The sequence below is a fragment of the Rhinopithecus roxellana genome, chromosome 1 (assembly GCF_007565055.1).
Source record: "Rhinopithecus roxellana isolate Shanxi Qingling chromosome 1, ASM756505v1, whole genome shotgun sequence".
NCBI lineage: Eukaryota > Metazoa > Chordata > Mammalia > Primates > Cercopithecidae > Rhinopithecus > Rhinopithecus roxellana.
In genome coordinates, this window is record NC_044549.1 from 192,549,419 (window position 1) to 192,569,085 (window position 19,667).

General features: G+C 40.3%; 1 protein-coding gene across 2 annotated transcripts in view; it reads left to right on the forward strand.

The window, feature by feature from the left end:
- WDR48 (WD repeat domain 48) overlaps positions 1 to 19,667 on the forward strand; it is a 47,144-nt gene that overhangs the window by 20,459 nt on the left and 7,018 nt on the right. For both annotated transcript variants that reach the window (XM_010371508.2, XM_030934972.1), the window contains 9 exons: positions 5,117 to 5,341; positions 7,504 to 7,578; positions 8,499 to 8,601; positions 9,749 to 9,846; positions 14,182 to 14,289; positions 14,669 to 14,765; positions 15,235 to 15,330; positions 18,157 to 18,262; positions 19,265 to 19,352. In XM_010371508.2, coding sequence (XP_010369810.2) covers positions 5,117 to 5,341; positions 7,504 to 7,578; positions 8,499 to 8,601; positions 9,749 to 9,846; positions 14,182 to 14,289; positions 14,669 to 14,765; positions 15,235 to 15,330; positions 18,157 to 18,262; positions 19,265 to 19,352 — 996 coding nt within the window. The remainder of the gene's footprint in view (positions 1 to 5,116; positions 5,342 to 7,503; positions 7,579 to 8,498; positions 8,602 to 9,748; positions 9,847 to 14,181; positions 14,290 to 14,668; positions 14,766 to 15,234; positions 15,331 to 18,156; positions 18,263 to 19,264; positions 19,353 to 19,667) is intronic.

Sequence of the window (19,667 nt, forward strand, 5' to 3'; positions counted from 1 at the left end):
GATCATAATATATAGTTGGTGAGAGTGTGTTTGTGTGTATATACATGTGTTAATAGTAAGTACTTTCTTGACTGTAAGCCAGGGCATTTTCTAGAGCTCTCAAGTTCCTTTGTGACCTCATTTTCATGTGAGTGTAAGAAGCCCAGTGGAGTCAGCTCCTCACTGTTTTGCAGTGTAGCTGCAAGGCTGCAATTGAGATGGTTGCCCATGTGTCTTTAGTTAGCTTTGCCAGGATTGGGCTGGATCATATCATCTCCATGGTTTCCAGAAGGGGGCTGGCAGACCTTCTAAAGCTCTACCTGTCTATTCCATCTCTTGTTTTCTATCTATGCAGTTATGAATGTGCTTTTATAAAAGATGATTTAAGTATCACATGTACAGTTAGAAATGTACTTCATCTGAAGTCAGCTACATTTATTGTAAGCAGAGGCAATATTGTGGTTCTACTTTAAAAACTGCCTGTTAGTCTCAGAGTGTATACTTTATAGGTATCATTCTTCATCTAGTTTCTCTTCTATCCATTTTCCTTATTGGCAACTATGGACTAAGTGTAAAATTACCACCAACAACCTAGCATATTTACGTTAGTGAATTGATCAACAAACCGTAATAACTGCTTATTTGGGAAAAAGAGGTGAGGAAAAAAGAAACTCTTACTGATTAATGAATTGACCAGCAAAAAACTATAATTACTTATTTGGAAAAATGAGGTGCGGAAAAAGAAACTTCTACTTACAGATTCTTGAATTCTTGTAATATGGAAGAGGTGGTTATCAGTTACTGGGCCAAAGTTTATATTGCATCCTGCTAAATTGCCCTGTGAGCTTATAATATAGGGTATCTGGTGACTTTGTTGAGTCAGGAACTGGCAGTAAGATATATATGTTATAGGCCAATGAATCCCATGAACATCTGCCTGTTGCCTCATTCTTTTGTTGTAGAGTAAGATTCTTATTTACCAAATTTATTTGAGGTTCTCCCTAAGGGAGTTCTGCCTGTAAAGAGGTCAGCATTGCAGTTGCTTTGATTGGTGCTCACGTTATTGGGCAGAGCCACCTATCTTTTTATTCCTTTTACTCAGGCAGTTAATTGCTTGAGGAGCTGGGGACAGCCTGCCATCTTGATTCGAGTCAGTCATGTCCTTGTATGTCACTCACAGGGTTCTTTTGGTAATACAAGTCTGCTGATCCTAGCTTATGGGTCTGAGGGTCTCAGAGCATCAGGCCACTTATTGCCTCAACTTACCTCGTCTACTTGGCTGATCTCTGCTGGCACTTGAGATTGTGTGTTAGTGACCATCCCAGGAACACTCCTGTTGGTCGGCAGCAACTTGGCCTCAGTAATTCCTGTCTTCATTGACAGAAACAAAGAGCACCTGATTAGGGCTACAGACCCTATTCCACTAAATCTGATTTAGCAGAATCATTGAAGGACATTCTGTCCTTGTCCTAGGAGTTACCTTATAATGAACATCTTCATGTTTATCTATGTTTATCTAGTGAAGGATGGAGGCAGTGGAAATGTTTTGATGACTCCTCCAACTCCTACAAGATCTCAGGCACTAGAATTCCTATAAAACAGGACATTCTTTAATCATACTACCAAATACTGCAAAGAAGTTGGCCAACGTAATACTTTTTTTTTTTCTATTTTTGTACTTTTTTTTTTTTTTTTAAATTTAAGTTCTAGGGTACATGTTCACAACATGCAGGTTTGTTACATATGTATACATGTACCATGTTGGTGTGCTGCACCCATCAACTCATCATCTACATTAGGTATATCTCATAATGCTATCCCTCCCCACTCCCCGCGTCCCCACAATAGGACCCGGTGTGTGATGATCCCCTTCCTGTGTCCAAGTGATCTCATTGTTCACTTCTCACCTATGAGTGAGAACATGCGGTATTTGGTTTTCTGTTCTTGTGATAGTTTGCTGGGAATGATGGTTTCCAGCTGCTTCCATGTCCCTACAAAGGACACAAACGTATCCTTTTTTATGGCTGCATAGTATTCCATGGTGTATATGTGCCACATTTTCTTAATCCAGTCTGTCACTGATGGACATTTGAGTTGATTCCAAGTCTTTGCTATTATGAATAGTGCCATAATAAACATATGTGTGCATGTGTCTTTATAGCAGCATGACTTATAATCCTTTGGGTATACCCCAGTAATGGGATGGCTGGGTCAAATGGTATTTCTAGTTCTAGATCCTTGAGGAATCGCCACACTGTTTCCACAATGGTTGAACTAGTTTACAGCCCCGCTAACAGTGTAAATGTGTTCCTATTTCTCCACATCCTCTCCAGCACCTGTTGTTTCCTGACTTTTTAATGATTGCCATTCTAACTGGTTTGAGATGGTATCTCGTTGTGGTTTTGATTTGCATTTCTCTGATGGCGAGTGATGATGTATGAATGTCTTCTTTTGAGAAGTGTCTGTTCATATCCTTTGCCCACTTGTTGATGGCGTTGTTTGTTTGTTTCTTGTAAATTTGATTGAGTTCTTTATAGGTTCTGGATATTAGCCCTTTGTCAGATGAGTAGATTGCAAAAATTTTCTCCCATTCTGTAGGTTGCCTGTTCACTCTGATGATAGTTTCTTTTGCTGTGCAGAAGCTCTTTAGTTTAATTAGATCCCATTTGTCAATTTTGGCTTTTGTTGCCGTTGCTTTTGGTGTTTTAGACATGAAGTCCTTGCCCATGCCTATGTCCTGAATGGTATTACCTAGGTTTTCTTCTAGGGTTTTTATGATTTTAGGTCCAACATGTAAGTCTCTAATCCATCTTGAATTAATTTTTGTATAAGGTGTAAGGAAGGGATCCAGTTTCAGCTTTCTACATATGGCTAGCCAATTTTCCCAGCACCATTTATTAAATAGGGAATCCTTTCCCCATTTCTTGTTTTTGTCAGGTTTGTCAAAGATCAGATGGTTATAGATGTGTGGTATTATTTCTGAGGGCTCTGTTCTGTTCCATTGGTCTATATCTCTGTTTTGGTACCAGAACCATGCTGTTTTGGTTACTGTAGCTTTGTAGTGTAGTTTGAAGTCAGGTAGTGTGATGCCTCCAGCTTTGTTCTTTTGGCTTAGGATTGTCTTGGCAATGTGGGGTCTTTTTTGGTTCCATATGAACTTTAAAGCAGTTTTTTCCAATTCTGTGAAGAAAGTCATTAGTAGCTTAATGGGGATGGCATTGAATCTATAAATTACCTTAGGCAGTATGGCCATTTTCACAATATTGATTAAAGTGGTTGTTTTGTTGGGGGGCCTGCTTTTCTGTAGTCTTAGAATACTAACTACCATCAGAGATTACTTTGCGTTCTATATCAGCATTGATACAACTGTGTTTCCTTATCTGCTTCCAACTGTGCACCCTTAGTTGGGACTTATCCTTTCCTGTTACAAGTTGCCCCAGGCCACGAGGATTTCTAACCCATCATATCTTACTTTCCTTATCCTCTTTAAGTTGTCAGACCTTACTCTGTAGATGCATAGTCTAGGATCTGAGGGATCAAAGCTTTACTGAAAGTTTGCCACCTCAGAATAACACCTCTTCCTGGAATGGGGAGCCCCTCCTTGGCCCCTACGCCATCAGATTGCCATATTTCTCTCTCACGCATGTTGCAGATTTGCTTTAACCTTACTGCTGACAGTTTCTTTATTGGTTAGTTTCTTGGTTCCCTTGTAAACTAGCTGGAATAGGTTATTAAACTACTGATGCTCCTGGCATCTTGTGGGGGAGTTTCCTAATATGTGTTCATTTAATTAAACATGCTTGGAGTTCTCAGGGGCCCTTAAAGTCATGGGGCAGGCCAGTAAATTTTTATTCCTGAAGGCCTCATGTATTTGGGCACCTTCCAAATCTCTAAGACCACAACTGTCTTTCCTTCTTTGAAGCTCTTTGCTTACTTAACTTCATACTCCAGCAGCAGCAATTGCTTTTTCCTCCGGGCCATTCTTTTTCCCGAGGAAATCAAGTATTTATCCTCTTCTGCAAGTCACCACAGTAACATGCTGAGTGTGGATGCAGGGTGTCTAATTCAGTTGTTTTCCGCCACACTCACAGTGTACTCAGCCCTCATTTGTATACCAGCAGCTTCTATGTGGTTGACTCTCTTGAGCCATCAGAAATTGTCAGAATTGCCATTGTTAACTCACCTGAGGCTCCTCATATGGAAATTGTCCAGCACAAAGAGTGAATGGTAAGCCTGAGACAAGATTTTGTTTCTGACTCCTGTCAGTAGAATCCAAGAGACCTGGCCTCATCAGGAGTCCAGAGCCATGAGACAGCGGTGTAACCCAGGGCTTCAAAAAGCTTGCTGGCCTAGTGCAGTGTTTGTCAAACATAGTGAACATCAGAATCACTTGGAGAGCCTGTTAAAGCACCAATTGCTGGGTTCCAACAGAGTTTCTGCCTTGTTAGCTCTGAATGAGACCCAATAATTTATATTTTAACAAGTTCCCAGGGGACTCTGATGCTGCTGGGACCACACTTTGAGACCCATGGGCCTAGTGCAGACTACTACCTTCGTTTCCACTGCTTTCAGACTCTGTGTCTCTTATTAGTAGATTATGCAAATAGGGCTTGTCTACAGGATTGACCAGAAATCGACAAGTGGCCAGGAAGAGAGGACAAAGGCAGTTCTTGCTCAGTGATTTCTCCTGCTGGAGTATCTCTAAGCGTAATTTATAGGTATCATTCATCTAGTTTCTCTTCCATCCATTTTCCCTATTGGCAACTGTAGACTAAATGTAAAATTACCACCAACAACGTGGCATATTTACATGAGTGCATTGATCAACAAAACAACCATAACTACTTATTTAGGAAAAAGAGATGAGGAGAAAAGAAACTTTTACTTACAGATTAGTGAATTGATCAACAAAACTACCCTAATTACATATTTGGGAAAAATAAGTAATTTTCCCCAAATTAAGTGAATTAGGTCACTTTAGCCTGTGGTGCATGGTTGTCAAGCCTTTATCCGAGGCAGAAACACAGGTTATTAGAGTTGTGTGTTTGACAATGTGGACTCGGGAGAAGTCAGGTGCAAAGCACAAGAAAGCAGGAATTTTGTGGCAAGTTCTAACTTTACCTTTCTTTGTTTGTAGTGCCTTTCTGGCAGTTCTGATGGGACAATTCGCCTTTGGTCCCTTGGCCAGCAGAGATGTATAGCAACATACCGAGTCCATGATGAAGGTGTTTGGGCGCTGCAAGTCAATGATGCCTTCACACATGTGTATTCTGGTGGAAGGGACAGGAAGATTTATTGTACAGACCTAAGAAACCCTGACATTCGGGTGCTAATTTGTGAAGAAAAAGCACCAGTTCTTAAGGTATGTCATACATTAATATTTTAGTTTTATAATTAAGGTTGTTACATGTGTTAGTCAAATAGAGCAAAAGCTATATTAAAACATGACTCAACTGCCGGTGGGGGGTGGTTTATAAAAAAGATACTCCATCATGAGCAGAACTTGACAGGACAAGGAAAAGTAGGCATCTGTCTGGATGGAAGAGTGTCGGTATGAGATACTCTGGGGCAGTTTTGTGTTTTGCTTCTTTTTTTTTTTTTAAACAGTTTTGTAAGTCACCTGTAGAAGAAAGTGTGACTTCTTGGTGCATCAGTGATGCATGACTCTCCCACTGATGGATTGTAGTGAAATTGTCTCATACTTGCTCCTGAGCTTGCCTGGCTTTCCTGAGCAGTCCTTAGGAGGAGAAATATGAGGAGTTAAGGTTATCTGTGAGCAGATGACAAAGCAGAGGAAGGTCAGGAAATGTGTCCATGGTCTCAGGAGTAAGGAAGTGAAAGAGTACTCTCCTCAAAGAGAAGAGGGAGCAGGCTGCTTCATACTCCAAACCACCACTGCCTCAGAGCAGCCCTGACCATCAGGATCTGTCATGTGGGTCAAAGGGTTCTTGAGGAAGTCTTTGGACGCCATCCATATGGACACCTGCTGGAAGTGAAGCCTAGACTGAGAAATGGCCGGTCGACATGTTCAACCTCACCGATAGTCCCAGAATTTCACATTAAAACAACTGTGAGGAAGTTTCCAATTTTTTTTTTTTTTTTTTTTTTTTGAGACAGAGCCTTGCTCTGTCACCCAGGCTGGAGTACAGTGGCACAATCTCGGCTCACTGCAGGCTCTGCCTCCCGGGTTCAGGCCATTCTCCTGCCAGGCGCCCGCCACCACGCCCAGCTAATTTTTTTGGTTTTTTGTTTTTGCTTTTTTTTTTTTTTTTTTTCAGTAGAGGTGGGGTTTCACTATGTTAGCCAGGATGGTCTCCATCTCCTGACCTCATGATCCGCCCGCCTTGGCCTCCCAAAGTGCTGGGATTACAGGCATGAGCCACCACACCCAGCCGGAAGTTTCCAAATTTTAAAATGAAGGCAGAAAAATACTACTACTCCCTTTTCTCAGAAATCACCTAAAAGGAAAATGAGAAACAGAACTGCAGATACCCATTCTCTGCAAAACTAAGTGACATCTGAAACCTCAGTCCGCTGTGTAGGAGGAAGGGCTGAAAAGAGGAATGGAGGTCAAATGTGAAGGTTAGGAGGATGTCTGCAGTCTAAGAGCTCAGACAAAACTGGCCAAGTACAGTTCTTTAAAATAGATGGCATATCCTAGTGGACCAAACCAGTAATTCTTTAGAGAAGCAAAGAGAGCTGAATTAATAATCATACATATACAACATGTGTGCAGGCAGTAGGCTGATGGGGAGACAAGCTTGGAGGAGAAACACTCTGCATTATGAGTTCTGTGGCTGCCTGGATCTCTTGCCAGGATCTTGGCTGTGGGGAAAAGACTGAAAGAATTTGGCACAAACATAATTGTATGTTACGAGGAATATCATCTTAACTAAGGAGGATTGTTGCTAGCTAGGAGTCCTGCCCTGTCCCCACCACTGCAAACCTGCAGTTTCCTGATGTGGGAAGAATAGTGGATGAATGTAGAGTGATTCCACTTGTGTAATATATACATGCACATAAACATAATCTTATATGTGCCGTGTTTTACATACAGAAGAATAGACAGTAAGCTATTCCCAGGCGTCCCGTCCTTAGGCAAGGGTTATTTTCACTTTTACTATGTTGTTAGGATGTTTTTTACTTCAGACATTTTCAAAGTAAAAAGAAATTTATTTCCTTGTTATTAAAAAAAAGAACATAAAAACTGGAGTAACAAAAAGAAAAAATTATGGAAAGTCATCCTTTTGACTGTATCCATTCAAGTCCCTCAAATTGACCACACTTAAAATTATTGGCCACTGTTTTAGGTGAGAAATTACTCATTACACTTTTATAGGGCTGTGAATTTATTTAGCAAAGAAAAAGACTCATTTTTCTGTACATCCTTAGTTTTTCACACATGTCCAGGTATAGTCACACACAGTTGTTGAATGAAGGAGTTGATATTAATAACGTATCTAGTCCTGGCGGTTCAGAAGAGTTGACATTCCACAAAGCAATATTTTTGTGCTTTGTTTTCAGATGGAGCTTGATAGATCAGCTGATCCTCCTCCTGCAATTTGGGTTGCAACAACTAAGTCTACAGTAAATAAATGGGTAAGTGAGCCATTAACCTGGCAAAGGTTTATAAACATGTATTTTGTCATCACAGACCTGTAGACACTGGTTGCAAATGCTCAGTGTGGCCCTAACTCTAGCATGCTTTTGGGCAGGGGCAAAAACCTGAAAGCCCTGTGAATGCAGGTAGAATCCTAAAGATCATACTAAAATTAAGATAATAATCAAAATGACTATTCTGACTTCTTTGTCCGGAGCCAAGATACTTGTTCCATGTCCTTAGAATAGACACAGTTCCCTGATAAAACCAGTAAGTCTTAGTACATCCTCTGACCTCATGAAGCTACATTTGAAGATAGGCAGCCCAAGTACCAACAAGGCAGGGAAACTCACCAGGATTCAAATTTGTTTAAACATAAGAGAAAGCAGAAAATTGTGTTTTCAAATTAGTTTTCTTTTTCCTCATAGCATGAAGAACAGGGATAGAAATAGAGGATAAACAGAAGTCATCCAAAGCTCACTGTTAATTTGTAAATCTTAATTAAAAGACTTAAGTTTTCTTGCTTACCACACTATCTGTAGGTAACAAAAGAGAAAGTGTTTGCATTTATTCCTGTTGACATGCAGGTCAAGTGTTCTTTCTGTGTACTTATTTTTAAATGTTGTTTATCTTGTGTTAATTTCATCATGCCAATTTATGACCAACATAATTTTACCTGGAAGAGTACTCCTCCTTTCGTGCATAGTTTTCTCTCCCAAAGACAATATTCCCTTCTTAATATTTGTTTCTTTTTAAACGATGATAGATAATTGTATTGTGATCAGATATTTTTCGGTTGATGTAGTGGTTGTTGGGGTTTTCTTATTTGTTTTTTGACTTTATTTTTCTTGCCACTTTAAACAGGCTGGCAAAGCTTGTAGAGCGTAAAATGATCCAGTAATACATTTTGTTATTTTAGACTTTGAAGGGAATTCATAATTTTAGAGCCTCTGGAGATTATGACAATGACTGTACAAATCCTATAACACCTCTTTGTACACAACCTGACCAGGTTATTAAAGGTAAGAAAATGGAAGGTACTGTGCCCTTTATTGAAGTTAGCAGTGGTTACTTAGAAATTGACAAAAATGAAGACAGTGACCTTGCTTTAAATATAATTCTGATGTAAACAAAAGATAATACATTGGTTTATTTTTAATATAAGAAAAAGAGGTTTTTTGTTTTGTTTTGTTTTTGAGAAGGAGTCTTGCTCTGTCGCCCAGGCTGGACTGCAGTGACGGGATCTTGGCTCACTACAACCCCTGCCTCCTGGGTTCAAGCCATTATCTTGCCTCATCCTCCCAGGCAGTTGCGATTACAGGTGTGAGCCACCACGCCCAGCTACTTTGTATATTTTTAGTAGAGATGGGGTTTCATCTTGTTGGCCAGGCTGGTCTCGAACTCCTGACCTCAAATGATCTGCCTGCCTCAGCCTCCCAAAGTATTGGGATTATGGGCGTGAGCCACCACGCCCAGCCAGAAAAAGTTATTTTAAAAAATGCTGTTAATGACTTTTAAAGTGGACTTTTTTGAGTCAGTTTATTTGCCTAACATGAGAATAGTCATGATAAAACCAGTAGCCACTTTGTAAAATATATAGGATTTAATATTGTACTTAGGTATGAGGCAGAAAAGGACAGATGTGATCCTCAAATTCTACATGCTGCAGCTGATTATGGCAAAAAAGCAGCGTATGTTTAATGTCAGAGTTTGGGATTAGAATTTTGTGTGGCACATTCATTTGTTCATGCTGTTAAACCTTTAGAATATTCATTCAGGAAGCAAAAGATGGGAAGCAAAAGTTATTGCAAAATGAGACTAATGCAGAGACTTCCTGTCATCATTTTGACTTTTCCCAGTGGATAAAGCTGTTGTCTTTCAACAATTTTCCACTAGTACCCCCTTGACATGAAGAATCCTTTAATCCATAATGTATTATTAAAATCAGACAGTTTTTCTTTGAATGTTTATAAATGGACATAAATAATTTATGGCCCTTGAATTGCTTTAGATATAATCATATAGTCTTTTGGTTTGCCTTTTCCTTTCTGGTAGCTAGTACAGTTTGTGTTCCTGTTACATACTAGTTAACAATTGTTACCACACTGTGAATTTAAATGTAGGAGGATTGTTTTACCAATTGTGTGGTCTTTTTTTTTTTCCCATTAGGAGGTGCTAGTATTATTCAGTGCCACATTCTTAATGATAAGAGACATATATTAACCAAAGATACCAATAATAATGTGGCATATTGGGACGTATTGAAGGTGAGTATCTTTTTTGGGTTAAATATAGGTTGTTAGATTGTGTACTCCCTTTATTTTTTATTTTTTGTATGTGCTAAGATAATATAAGATGTAATTGCAGTAATACTTTATGGGGTGGGGTATACTTTCTTATGTGAATATCAGATAAGGTCATAGTTCATCTTTTTAAGTAAATAAACTGTTTAAATGGAATCATTTTCTCTGGTTAGTGTATTGCAGACAATCTTATATGCTGCCTTACCTTAAAAGTCTCATCCTTGTCACTATTGACATCTTAAGCCAGATAATTATTTGGTGGGGGGAGGGGGCAGGTAGGGGGCTATTCCATGCATTGTAGGATGTTTAGAACCTCTCTAGCCTCTATCCACTAGTTGCCAGTAATACCCCTCCCTCCCCCGAGGTGTGGCAACCACAGGTGTCTCCACATGTTGCCAGATGTTTGGAGGGAGGAAGAATGGTGTAAAATCACCCTAGACGAGACACACTGGAGTGCACAAAATAAGGTTGGCTGTTTCTTAGGATTTATAGACATCACTATGAGCATTAGTTACAACTCTGGGTCGTGTTACAATAACTCCCTGTGGGACAGTTGAAATGCATGAAGCTATTCAATCACATTCCAGATAGCACTGAAGTGTTTGTAAGCAGATTAAAAAGTTAGTCTATTTTTATCATTCTGACCAGTTTTTTAGTGTTGGTATACTTGTTCATTTGTTCAACAGATATTTCTTAGATTGAATGACTATCATGTGCAAAGAACCATGCTTAAGGGTCATAAATGATGAAAAAGTCTTTACTTTGATCCCCTTTGGTAGGAGGGACAAGTGGAATGGGAAAACCTTATAGATAAGGAACAGATTTCAGGATAGCTTATGGATGAGGGAAGTCAGGAGAGCTTTGTGGTGGAGAAATCACTTGAACAAGGACTTAAAGGTTTCTAGTAGATGGATAATGGGGGGTAGGAGGAAGAGCATTTCAGGAAAAGGAAATGAATGGCAGAGGCACAGAAGAAGGGTGGTATGTGCTTATTTGGGGCAAGGTGAGCAGTTTTGTTTATTTGGAGACCAGAGTAAATATAAGGAGGTAATAGGGGGTGTAAGGTTGAAAAATGACATATAGGTTATTTCCCAAAGAGTCTTAAGCTGCAGGATCCAAAGTTGGCCTTTCTTTTGTACTCCCAGAAGAACCTTAGATAATTTTAGAGCAGGAAAATCTCATGTTGAGAGCAGTAGTAGTTAGTGTATGTAATGGGAGACTAAAAGCTGGAAGACATCATGATTAGAGATCTAAAGGAAGAGACATGAGCACCATAGGAAAGGTTAAATAAATAAATAAATAAAAATAAAGGGCGAAACGGATGTTGAGCATATTATAAAGGAAGAATTGAAAAGAGCTGGTATTTTGGTTAAGCTCCTGGTTATAAAGAAAAGAGATTCACTTACTTAATGATCTAAAGAATAAGACAGGCAAGTTTCTTGTTAGGAAAAAGGGACTGTCTCTGAACAGAAACCTTGACTTGACTACTGGTTTTCCTCCCGGTGGGACATCTATGTGAGAAGTCCGTTATGAAACAGTTATTTGAGGCTTTAATTATGAGAGGCTTTAGTTCTTTGAGTAGAAAGTTTAGTTGCAGCAAGCTTCAAAAATCTGATTACTTTTTCTTTACAATAGAGAGATGCCTGTTGGGGGTCGGGGTAGAAACTCATGTTGATTTCAGAGAGAGTTCCCTTGGGGGACTGGGAGGATCCAGAACAGCCCTGAGGAACTGAGCAGCAGGAATTCTTGACTCTTCACTTTGATACTGTACCACAAATGTGTCCCTAACTCTGTCCTGTGGCTAGACTTCACCTCATGCTGCCCAGGACGTAATTATCTCCAGAATACCCAAGAGAATCTGATCAGGCCAGCTACTCTTTTGAGAGTTGACCTATCAGGTTTTCTGTATATGGGTCTGTTGCCCACTCTTGGTCTGGTTAACTGAGGCCTGAGTTGAGTCCTGCTGTCTGAATGGGAGGTCCTTCTACTTAGATGGGGCTAGCACACATCATGATAGGCATTTCTGTGTACCTAGCAGCTTCCCATATCCAGACCTTGAAGTTTTGATATCAAATGATCTGGTGTAATAGACATGGCTGAACAGTGTGGGACAGTCAGGAGTTTTTTAGGAACATTGGCTTGTGGGTTGGACAGAACTGCATTCTAACCTTGGCTCTGCCAAGTACTCACCAAGTGACCTAGGGAATATGCTAGGGAACATCTCTAAAATGGTTTCTTCATTCCTAAAATGTCGAGGGTGCCTATTATTGGTGATGTTGAGAAGCACAGTGTCTGGTACATAATAGGAGGCTGTTGCAGTAATACAGGTGAAAGGTGATATTTGTCTAGACTAGGGTGGGAACAAGGGAGATGGAAAAAATAGAATAGGAAAATATTTAGGCCTGTGAACAAGAGTGATAACTTTTTTTTTTTTTTTTTTTTTTTTGATACGGAGTCTCACTCTGTTGCCCAGGCTGGAGTGCAGTGGTGCGATCTTGGCTCACTGCAACCTCCGACTCCCTGGTTGGAGCAATTCTCCTGCCTCAGCCTCCTGAGTAGCTGGGACTACAGGCATGCACCACCACATCAGGCTAATTTTTGTATTTTTAGTAGAGACAGGGTTTCACCATGTTGGCCAGGATGGTCTTAATCTCCTGACCTCATGATCCACCCGCTTTGGCCTTCCAAAGTGCTGAGATTACAGGTGTGAGCCACCGTGCCTGGCCACAGGAGTGATACTTTAATGAAAGGAGTATGAGGAAAGGAAGAAGCAAGAATGAGTCCCAGGTTTCTTGATTGGACAGTTTGTTGAATAGAAGTGATGTAGGGAATGCAAGATGAAAAACGGGTTATCAGGAGAAAAGGATATGCTGAGAAAGATGTTGAATTTGAGTTTCTGTGGGATATCAGAATAGAGATGTATGTTGGGCAGACAGCTGTACAGTCTCAAGCACAGTTAAAGAACTGAGCTGGAGTAAAAGGCTCAGCAGTCATCAGCTTGTGGATTACAGTTGATGTCATAGGAAATGTCAGAGTTTCCAAGGGACATATGTAGACTCAGAAGAAACTAAGTCATCAGTTTTTCAGGGATGTTGGGAAAAGAGGAAGCCACAATAGTATATGATTTTAAAAAGTTGTGGGGGAGTAAGAAAACCAAGAGCCAATGGCAGCTCAAGAACAAATTGAGTATTTCAGGAAGGAGCTTGTGGTTAGTGGCATTAACCTGCCGTGAGTTGATTTAAGATGTGACTGTAACATGCACATGGATTTAAATAAAGAGGGTGGCCTCTGGTTAGAGTCTTAAGGGCAAAAGCCAGATAGAGTGCGTTGAGTAGTGATTTGAAGGTGAAGAAACAGAAAATTTGACTGGATAATCTTTGAAGAAATTTGATTGGAGGGGTAGGCAGGAAGAGGCAGAAGCTGGAGAAGAGGTAGGAGTCAGAGGGCCAGAGGAAGCTTTTGATTTTGTTTGGTTTTGTTTGGGTATTTGGGTATTTTTCAGATATAAGAAATTTGAGTATATTTCATTGCTCCTGGGGAGAAGCCAGTAGAGACATTCATGGGTAGATGACAATACAAGGTCATCCCAAGAAGCAAGAGGTGAGGGGGACTGGAGCACAGTCAGAAGGGATACCGTTTTCCTTGCACCAGGGAGAATGATAGAGAAAGTTAAGGGGATTCTGTCAAGGCTTTTCTTTGTTTTAAGAAAAAGAAGTCAGAATCACGTGCTGAGGGTAATGGGGAAGGTGGCAAGGTCAAAGGTAGAAGAGAGATTTAATTGAGATGGACTGTGAGACAGTGAGCCCAGGGCTCAAGTCTCCAGTAAATGAGGGGAGAGTGGCAGGTTGCTAGATGGCAGTGAAGGAAAGGTGTACAGTTTACTGCTGCTAAATGACATGGGCCTCAGAGAAGTAAGTTTTTACATGGAGATGATGGAGTAATGGTCTCCATGTAGCATCAAGGAACAATGGGATGTGGGAAAATAAACAGTCCGCCTTTGAGAAGATGGCCGACAACTGGGACCCTCGAAAGAGCCATGTTGCTGTTAAGATGAGGTGGTATATTATATCAGTATCAGCACAATTAAATTACAGTTTCTTCCCAAATAATATTTTGTGCTTTTTTAATTTAAAATTTTTATAGCAGCAGATTGTTATTTAAAAAAAGGACCACATTCTTTTTGAAATGTATTTTAGACTGTTAAAACATGTGAAAATGTGTAAAATTTTGAATAGCAAAGTCAGAATCAAGTGAATTCACCACTTAATATTGATCATTATACTTTCTTTTGATGTATAGGCATGTAAAGTTGAAGATCTGGGCAAAGTGGATTTTGAAGATGAAATTAAGAAAAGATTTAAAATGGTGTATGTGCCAAATTGGTTCTCAGTAGACTTAAAAACAGGGGTAAGTTAGCAGTTGATACTTGTATAATTTGGGATAATTGAAGATTTTCATTATAGCTCATAATTATTTTTAGTTACAGAGTCCTGTGTTTTTAAGCGTGAAAGAAAAAAAAATCTGTGTTAAAACTTACAAAATGCAAAACAGAATAAAAAAGGAAACAAACAAAAAAAAAATTTTTTTTTAAATTAAAAAGTTACAGAATGCCTTTGGTATCCCAGGAAACTAAATTGTGTAGTTGCATTGAATCACATAAAACACATTTTGGTTCCTGAATTTATGACTTAGCACTTTAATCAAATAGTACAAACAAACGAAGGTTTAGAGACTTATTTGGAGAATATATTCAAATAGAATGCCACTAAGTTTTTTCTTTTGATAGATGTTAACTATTACTTTGGATGAAAGTGACTGTTTTGCTGCCTGGGTTTCTGCAAAAGATGCTGGTTTCAGCAGCCCTGATGGGTCAGATCCAAAATGTGAGTTTAAGTGTCCTTCATTTTTTTCCTCCCTTCTAAAGAGAAGACGAATATGAGCTGTTTTTTTGCTAAGTATTTATTTTTGTAAAAGTTCTCTATATTTTGTTGACTATGTCCTAAAAATGTGGTATGTACAAATACCTGATGTATACAAATCATTTTAGTAACTTCATATGGAAATAGCCCTTTAAAGAATCTGATTCTCATTTTTGTTTTTAAATAATAGCTATATCTGAGCAACCATGTAGAATATCTCTTTGCTCCATATGATCATTGCTTTAAATGTTCTAAGATAAAATTTTAGCAGAATTGGCAAAATGACTACAGTCTTGATTTTAGACATCATTGGCATTGGGTTAAGAATTTAACATCAGAAAATGTACAAACTTAGAATTTTTATTCTCTTTTTAGGTTAAAGCCAATTAACTCTCTTTTCCATTTTATCTCTTTTTAATTAACTTCTTGGCAGTGAATTTAGGAGGACTTTTACTCCAAGCACTCCTGGAATATTGGCCTAGAACACATGTGAATCCAATGGATGAAGAGGAAAATGAAGTAAACCATGGTTAGTTTTTATATTCAGATAGTTGCATAAAAAGTTAGAGGTACTTACTTAAAAGGTACTTACTTAAACTGTTTGCTAAAATATTTGTGGTGTGCTCAATTTATTGTCCGCCCTTCCACATCTCAAAGCAGGAACATCCATCCCGTCTTAACTGAGACTGAGATTCCAAAAGAGCAGACCACCTTATGATGTGGCTTTTAGTGAGACTGCTCAAGATAAATAAAATACCCTATATTTATATTCAGATGACTTTTGTCTTAAAATGAGGCACCTTAACAGACTTATTTCCAAAATATTCTTCAAGATACCTGTGATCTTTTGGATTAACCTCCAAAGCTAGGTAGGTAGCTGCATCAGAAAGCCAGGTTTGTCATTGCATAGTCACTCTTCATGTTGGGCTGAAATGTTGGTATTTGCTAGTCTCATGGCCTACCTGATTTTGACTCTGTTTCAAAAAAAAGTCAAATTCCATCTCAGAAGTGACAGGGCATATGCTCAAGCATGTGTAAAGAATTAATGTCGGCCGGGCGCGGTGGCTCAAGCCTGTAATCCCAGCACTTTGGGAGGCCGAGACGGGCGGATCACGAGGTCAGGAGATCGAGACCATCCTGGCTAACATGGTGAAACCCCGTCTCTACTAAAAATACAAAAAACTAGCCGGGCGAGGTGGCGGGCGCCTGTAGTCCCAGCTACTCGGGAGGCTGAGGCAGGAGAATGGCGTGAACCCGGGAGGCAGAGCTTGCAGTGAGCCGAGATTGCGCCACTGCACTCCAGTCTGGGCGACAGAGCGAGACTCCGCCTAAAAAAAAAAAAAAAAAAAAAAAAAAAAGAATTAATGTCATTGAGGACATCTGAAAGGTGTGTGTGCCATAGGCAGTGGCAGTAAAGTCCTCTGAGCAGCAGAGGAGAACATGTTTGGAATATATGCATTTGACTCAGTTTGATCAAAGGAAGGGGAAACAAGAACTTAGAATTTCACATCCTCATGTGAAACCTACGGCTGGTTGAGGAATCATTGAGTCCCATCAACTGAGGCTTACTCACTCCTCTGAAGATTCTCTGCTGGCCACCAGGAGTGAGCAACAATGGCGAGTACCTCCTGCCAGGGACTTTGTTCTGGCTGTCACATTCACCCATAATGATATGTGGAATTTAAATCTCTCACATGAGGATGACATGCTTCCTTGAAAACCAGTCTTCTGATGTTCCTGTCAGAGAGAGGGTGCTGTTGTCCCACCCATGGTAGCTTTTCTTTTACATCACCTAACACACTTTGATCCCTGTCGGAATTGTACCATGGACTTTGAGTCAGAGAAACTGATGGAAAAATCTTTCCACAGAGGGTCAAGAAAGCTAGGTTCTGGGGTGGGCTCTGCAGCTTAACCGCTGTGTTAAGTGATCTGCTGTGGGCAGATCATTTCCAGTTAGATGGGATACTTTCAGCTACCCAAATAAGCAATAAGGATTAAGTTATCAAAACAGTGGTATAGTCATGCACCCTTTGGATCTAGGCTTTGGGTGAGGAGTATAAGGAAGACATCACCAGAAACCACGTCATCCTTAACATCAGACTGCACGGGGAAGGCAGGGCAGGGCATGGCCACCTCCTCATCCAGAGCTCAGACCACAGCACCTGCAGCATATACTCAGTGGACACTCTGGAGTTGTTCAGATGGTGAGCAGCTCTACTATTCAGAAGCTCTTACCAAGTTTCAGGTGGGGGTACTAAAGACACATGGGTATGGTCCCTGTCCTTCAGGAGCTGATGTTCTGGTATGGCAGAGTTACTTATGGAAAGCACTCTGAGATAGAAGAGTTGGGTGCTAGGAGAGAGGTTCCACAAATGCAGTAGGATTTCAGGGGGTCAGATGCTTCCAGTTTAATGAGGAAAGTGTAATGAATGAATTGGCCACTTGAGTTGGTGTCACCTGTGCTGGGTCAAAAGTTTATAAAGAAAGCAGAATGTAGCTAGGCGTGGTGGCCTCACACCTGTAATCCCAGTGCTTTGGGAGGCCTCTAATATTTGTTGACAGTGATTTTGACATCTGTGCTTGTTGGGTTACTTGCTACTTGATGGCTTATGTTTAGGCTGCTCTGCCAAGCAGCCTTGAACCCAGGAGTTTGAAACCATGCTGGGCAATATAGCAAGACCCTGTCCCTACAAGAAATGTAAACAATTAGCCGGCTGTGGTGGTGTGTTCCTATAGTTCCAGCTACTCAGGAGACTGAGGTGGGAGGATCACTTGAGCCAGGAGAAGGTTGAGGCTGCAATGAGCTGTGATCACGCCACTGCACTCCAGCCTGGGCAACAGAATGAGACCCTGTCTCAAAGAAAAAACAACAATGGAAAGGAAATCTGCAGAGAACAATAAAAGCAAAATTGTGGACTCCTTGAGGATTTTTTCACAAATGCTTCTGTCATTAGTCATGGCTGCCATTAAATGTAATTTTTTTTCCTCAAGAAATTTTTCTGAGCTTGGTGTTCTACAAAAAAAAAAAAACCCTAGATCATCATTTATATACAGGCTGTCCTAGACTTCCTTGTGGCTGAAGTAGCTGGTTATGTTTTTGTTCTGAATCTCAAACATTAATCTCCTCTTTTATTAAAATCCTTGAAAATACAGTCATTTTTTCCACAAAATATACCACAAGTTGCTGTGTTTCTTATTTTCAGAAATTTAACTTTTGTTTTTAACCTTTATTTCTAACTCTGGTGGACTTAGAGGACATTTGATCTTGCAATGTTTGAAGCTTATGGGAGTAAAATGTTTAGAATCTGTTTTTAGCACTAACTCTGATATTACCACCACCTGCATCTTTTCCTAGTAAATGGGGAGCAGGAGAACCGCGTGCAGAAGGGAAATGGATATTTTCAAGTGCCCCCCCACACACCTGTGATCTTTGGTGAAGCTGGAGGTCGCACACTGTTCAGGTATGGGTAAGAAAGACTAGAGGTTCTGCCTGAGAAGGTATCCCATTTGCTAAGAAGTGTCGACTCAAACTCAATATTTTGATACTAGAAATAGTTTATTATTAAATTCTAGGGATGCCAAGGATTGGAAGCATCCCATGTCCATGAGATAGTGAAATGTCTGCTGCTGTTAGACCACATTCTAATTGGGAGGAGAACCTCTACTGTTAGAATGAGGTAGAATACTTTGCCTCGAAGCAGCTTCTCTATTGGTTTCTGTAGGAAATTTTCACTTTTCTTCACTTTGCCCGTGTGACTGCAAGGGTCAAGCAACAGATGATACCACTAGAATTCCCTGCCCACAGAAGAGCTTCAGAGTACATTACTTTCCTTAGGCTGGTCTAGCCAAGATGAGCTGGGCTGCTCCTGGGAACTGTTGAGGCTGACACTGACATTGCCTGGGGTGCCAGACAGTTACGTGTGGGGCCCTTCAGGGAAGGGCTGGACTGGTTCACCTCCAGGTTGCCAGCAAGGTCCTGGTAGAGCCAGGGGGAGAGCTTACTAGTCTATAGTTGCCAGAAGAAAGAAAGAATAAGACATGCTTGTCTTATTCTTGAATGCAGGATTATCTTTCTTTCTGATAGTTTCCTGAGTGGTTACCAGAAATATTCTAACTTCTACTGCATGTGAAAGTCTCTGCCATGCACTGTGGCACTAGCTGGGGACATTTACTGAGTGCTTTGCTTGCACCCAGGTTTCCTATCATCACCCAAGGACTCCTTGGTGATGCTATAGCAGCTATAGTGTATGCCTGGCCTTGGAATCTGGGGGCCTGAGTTTTAGGGCCTGCTGTCCTTTTTAGCTGAGTGAGTCATTCTTCCAGGCTGTACTTTATTTCCTCAGCTGTCAAGTGGGGGTTAGCCTACATGAAAACCATGAGGGTTCCTTCCTCTAATATTTGTTGACAGTGATTTTGACGTCTGTGCTTGTTGGGTTACTTACTACTTGATGGCTTGTGTTTAGGCTGCTCTGCCGAGATTCTGGGGGTGAGACTGAGTCAATGCTTCTTAATGAGACAGTGCCACAATGGGTAATTGACATCACTGTGGATGTAAGTATCCTCCACTCCCACTTGGCTATTTTATTTTTTTGCAACTCATGAAATTAAGAACTGCTTTAGACAGTATAATCTTAAACCTTACTAAAAGCTAGACTCCGAAGTGGAATCCCCATCTGCTTCCTTGCAGTTCCAAAGTTGCAGAAGTAGTACTGATAATTATTTATATATCTAGCTTTGTTGGTTTTTATATATATGCTTATTCAATAAAATAATAAATGAATGAAGCCCTCATCTCTTCCCCAAGCATTCATTCTTGCCCATTCACTCCCTATCCTTCCTCCCATGCATAATAAATTAATGCATAGC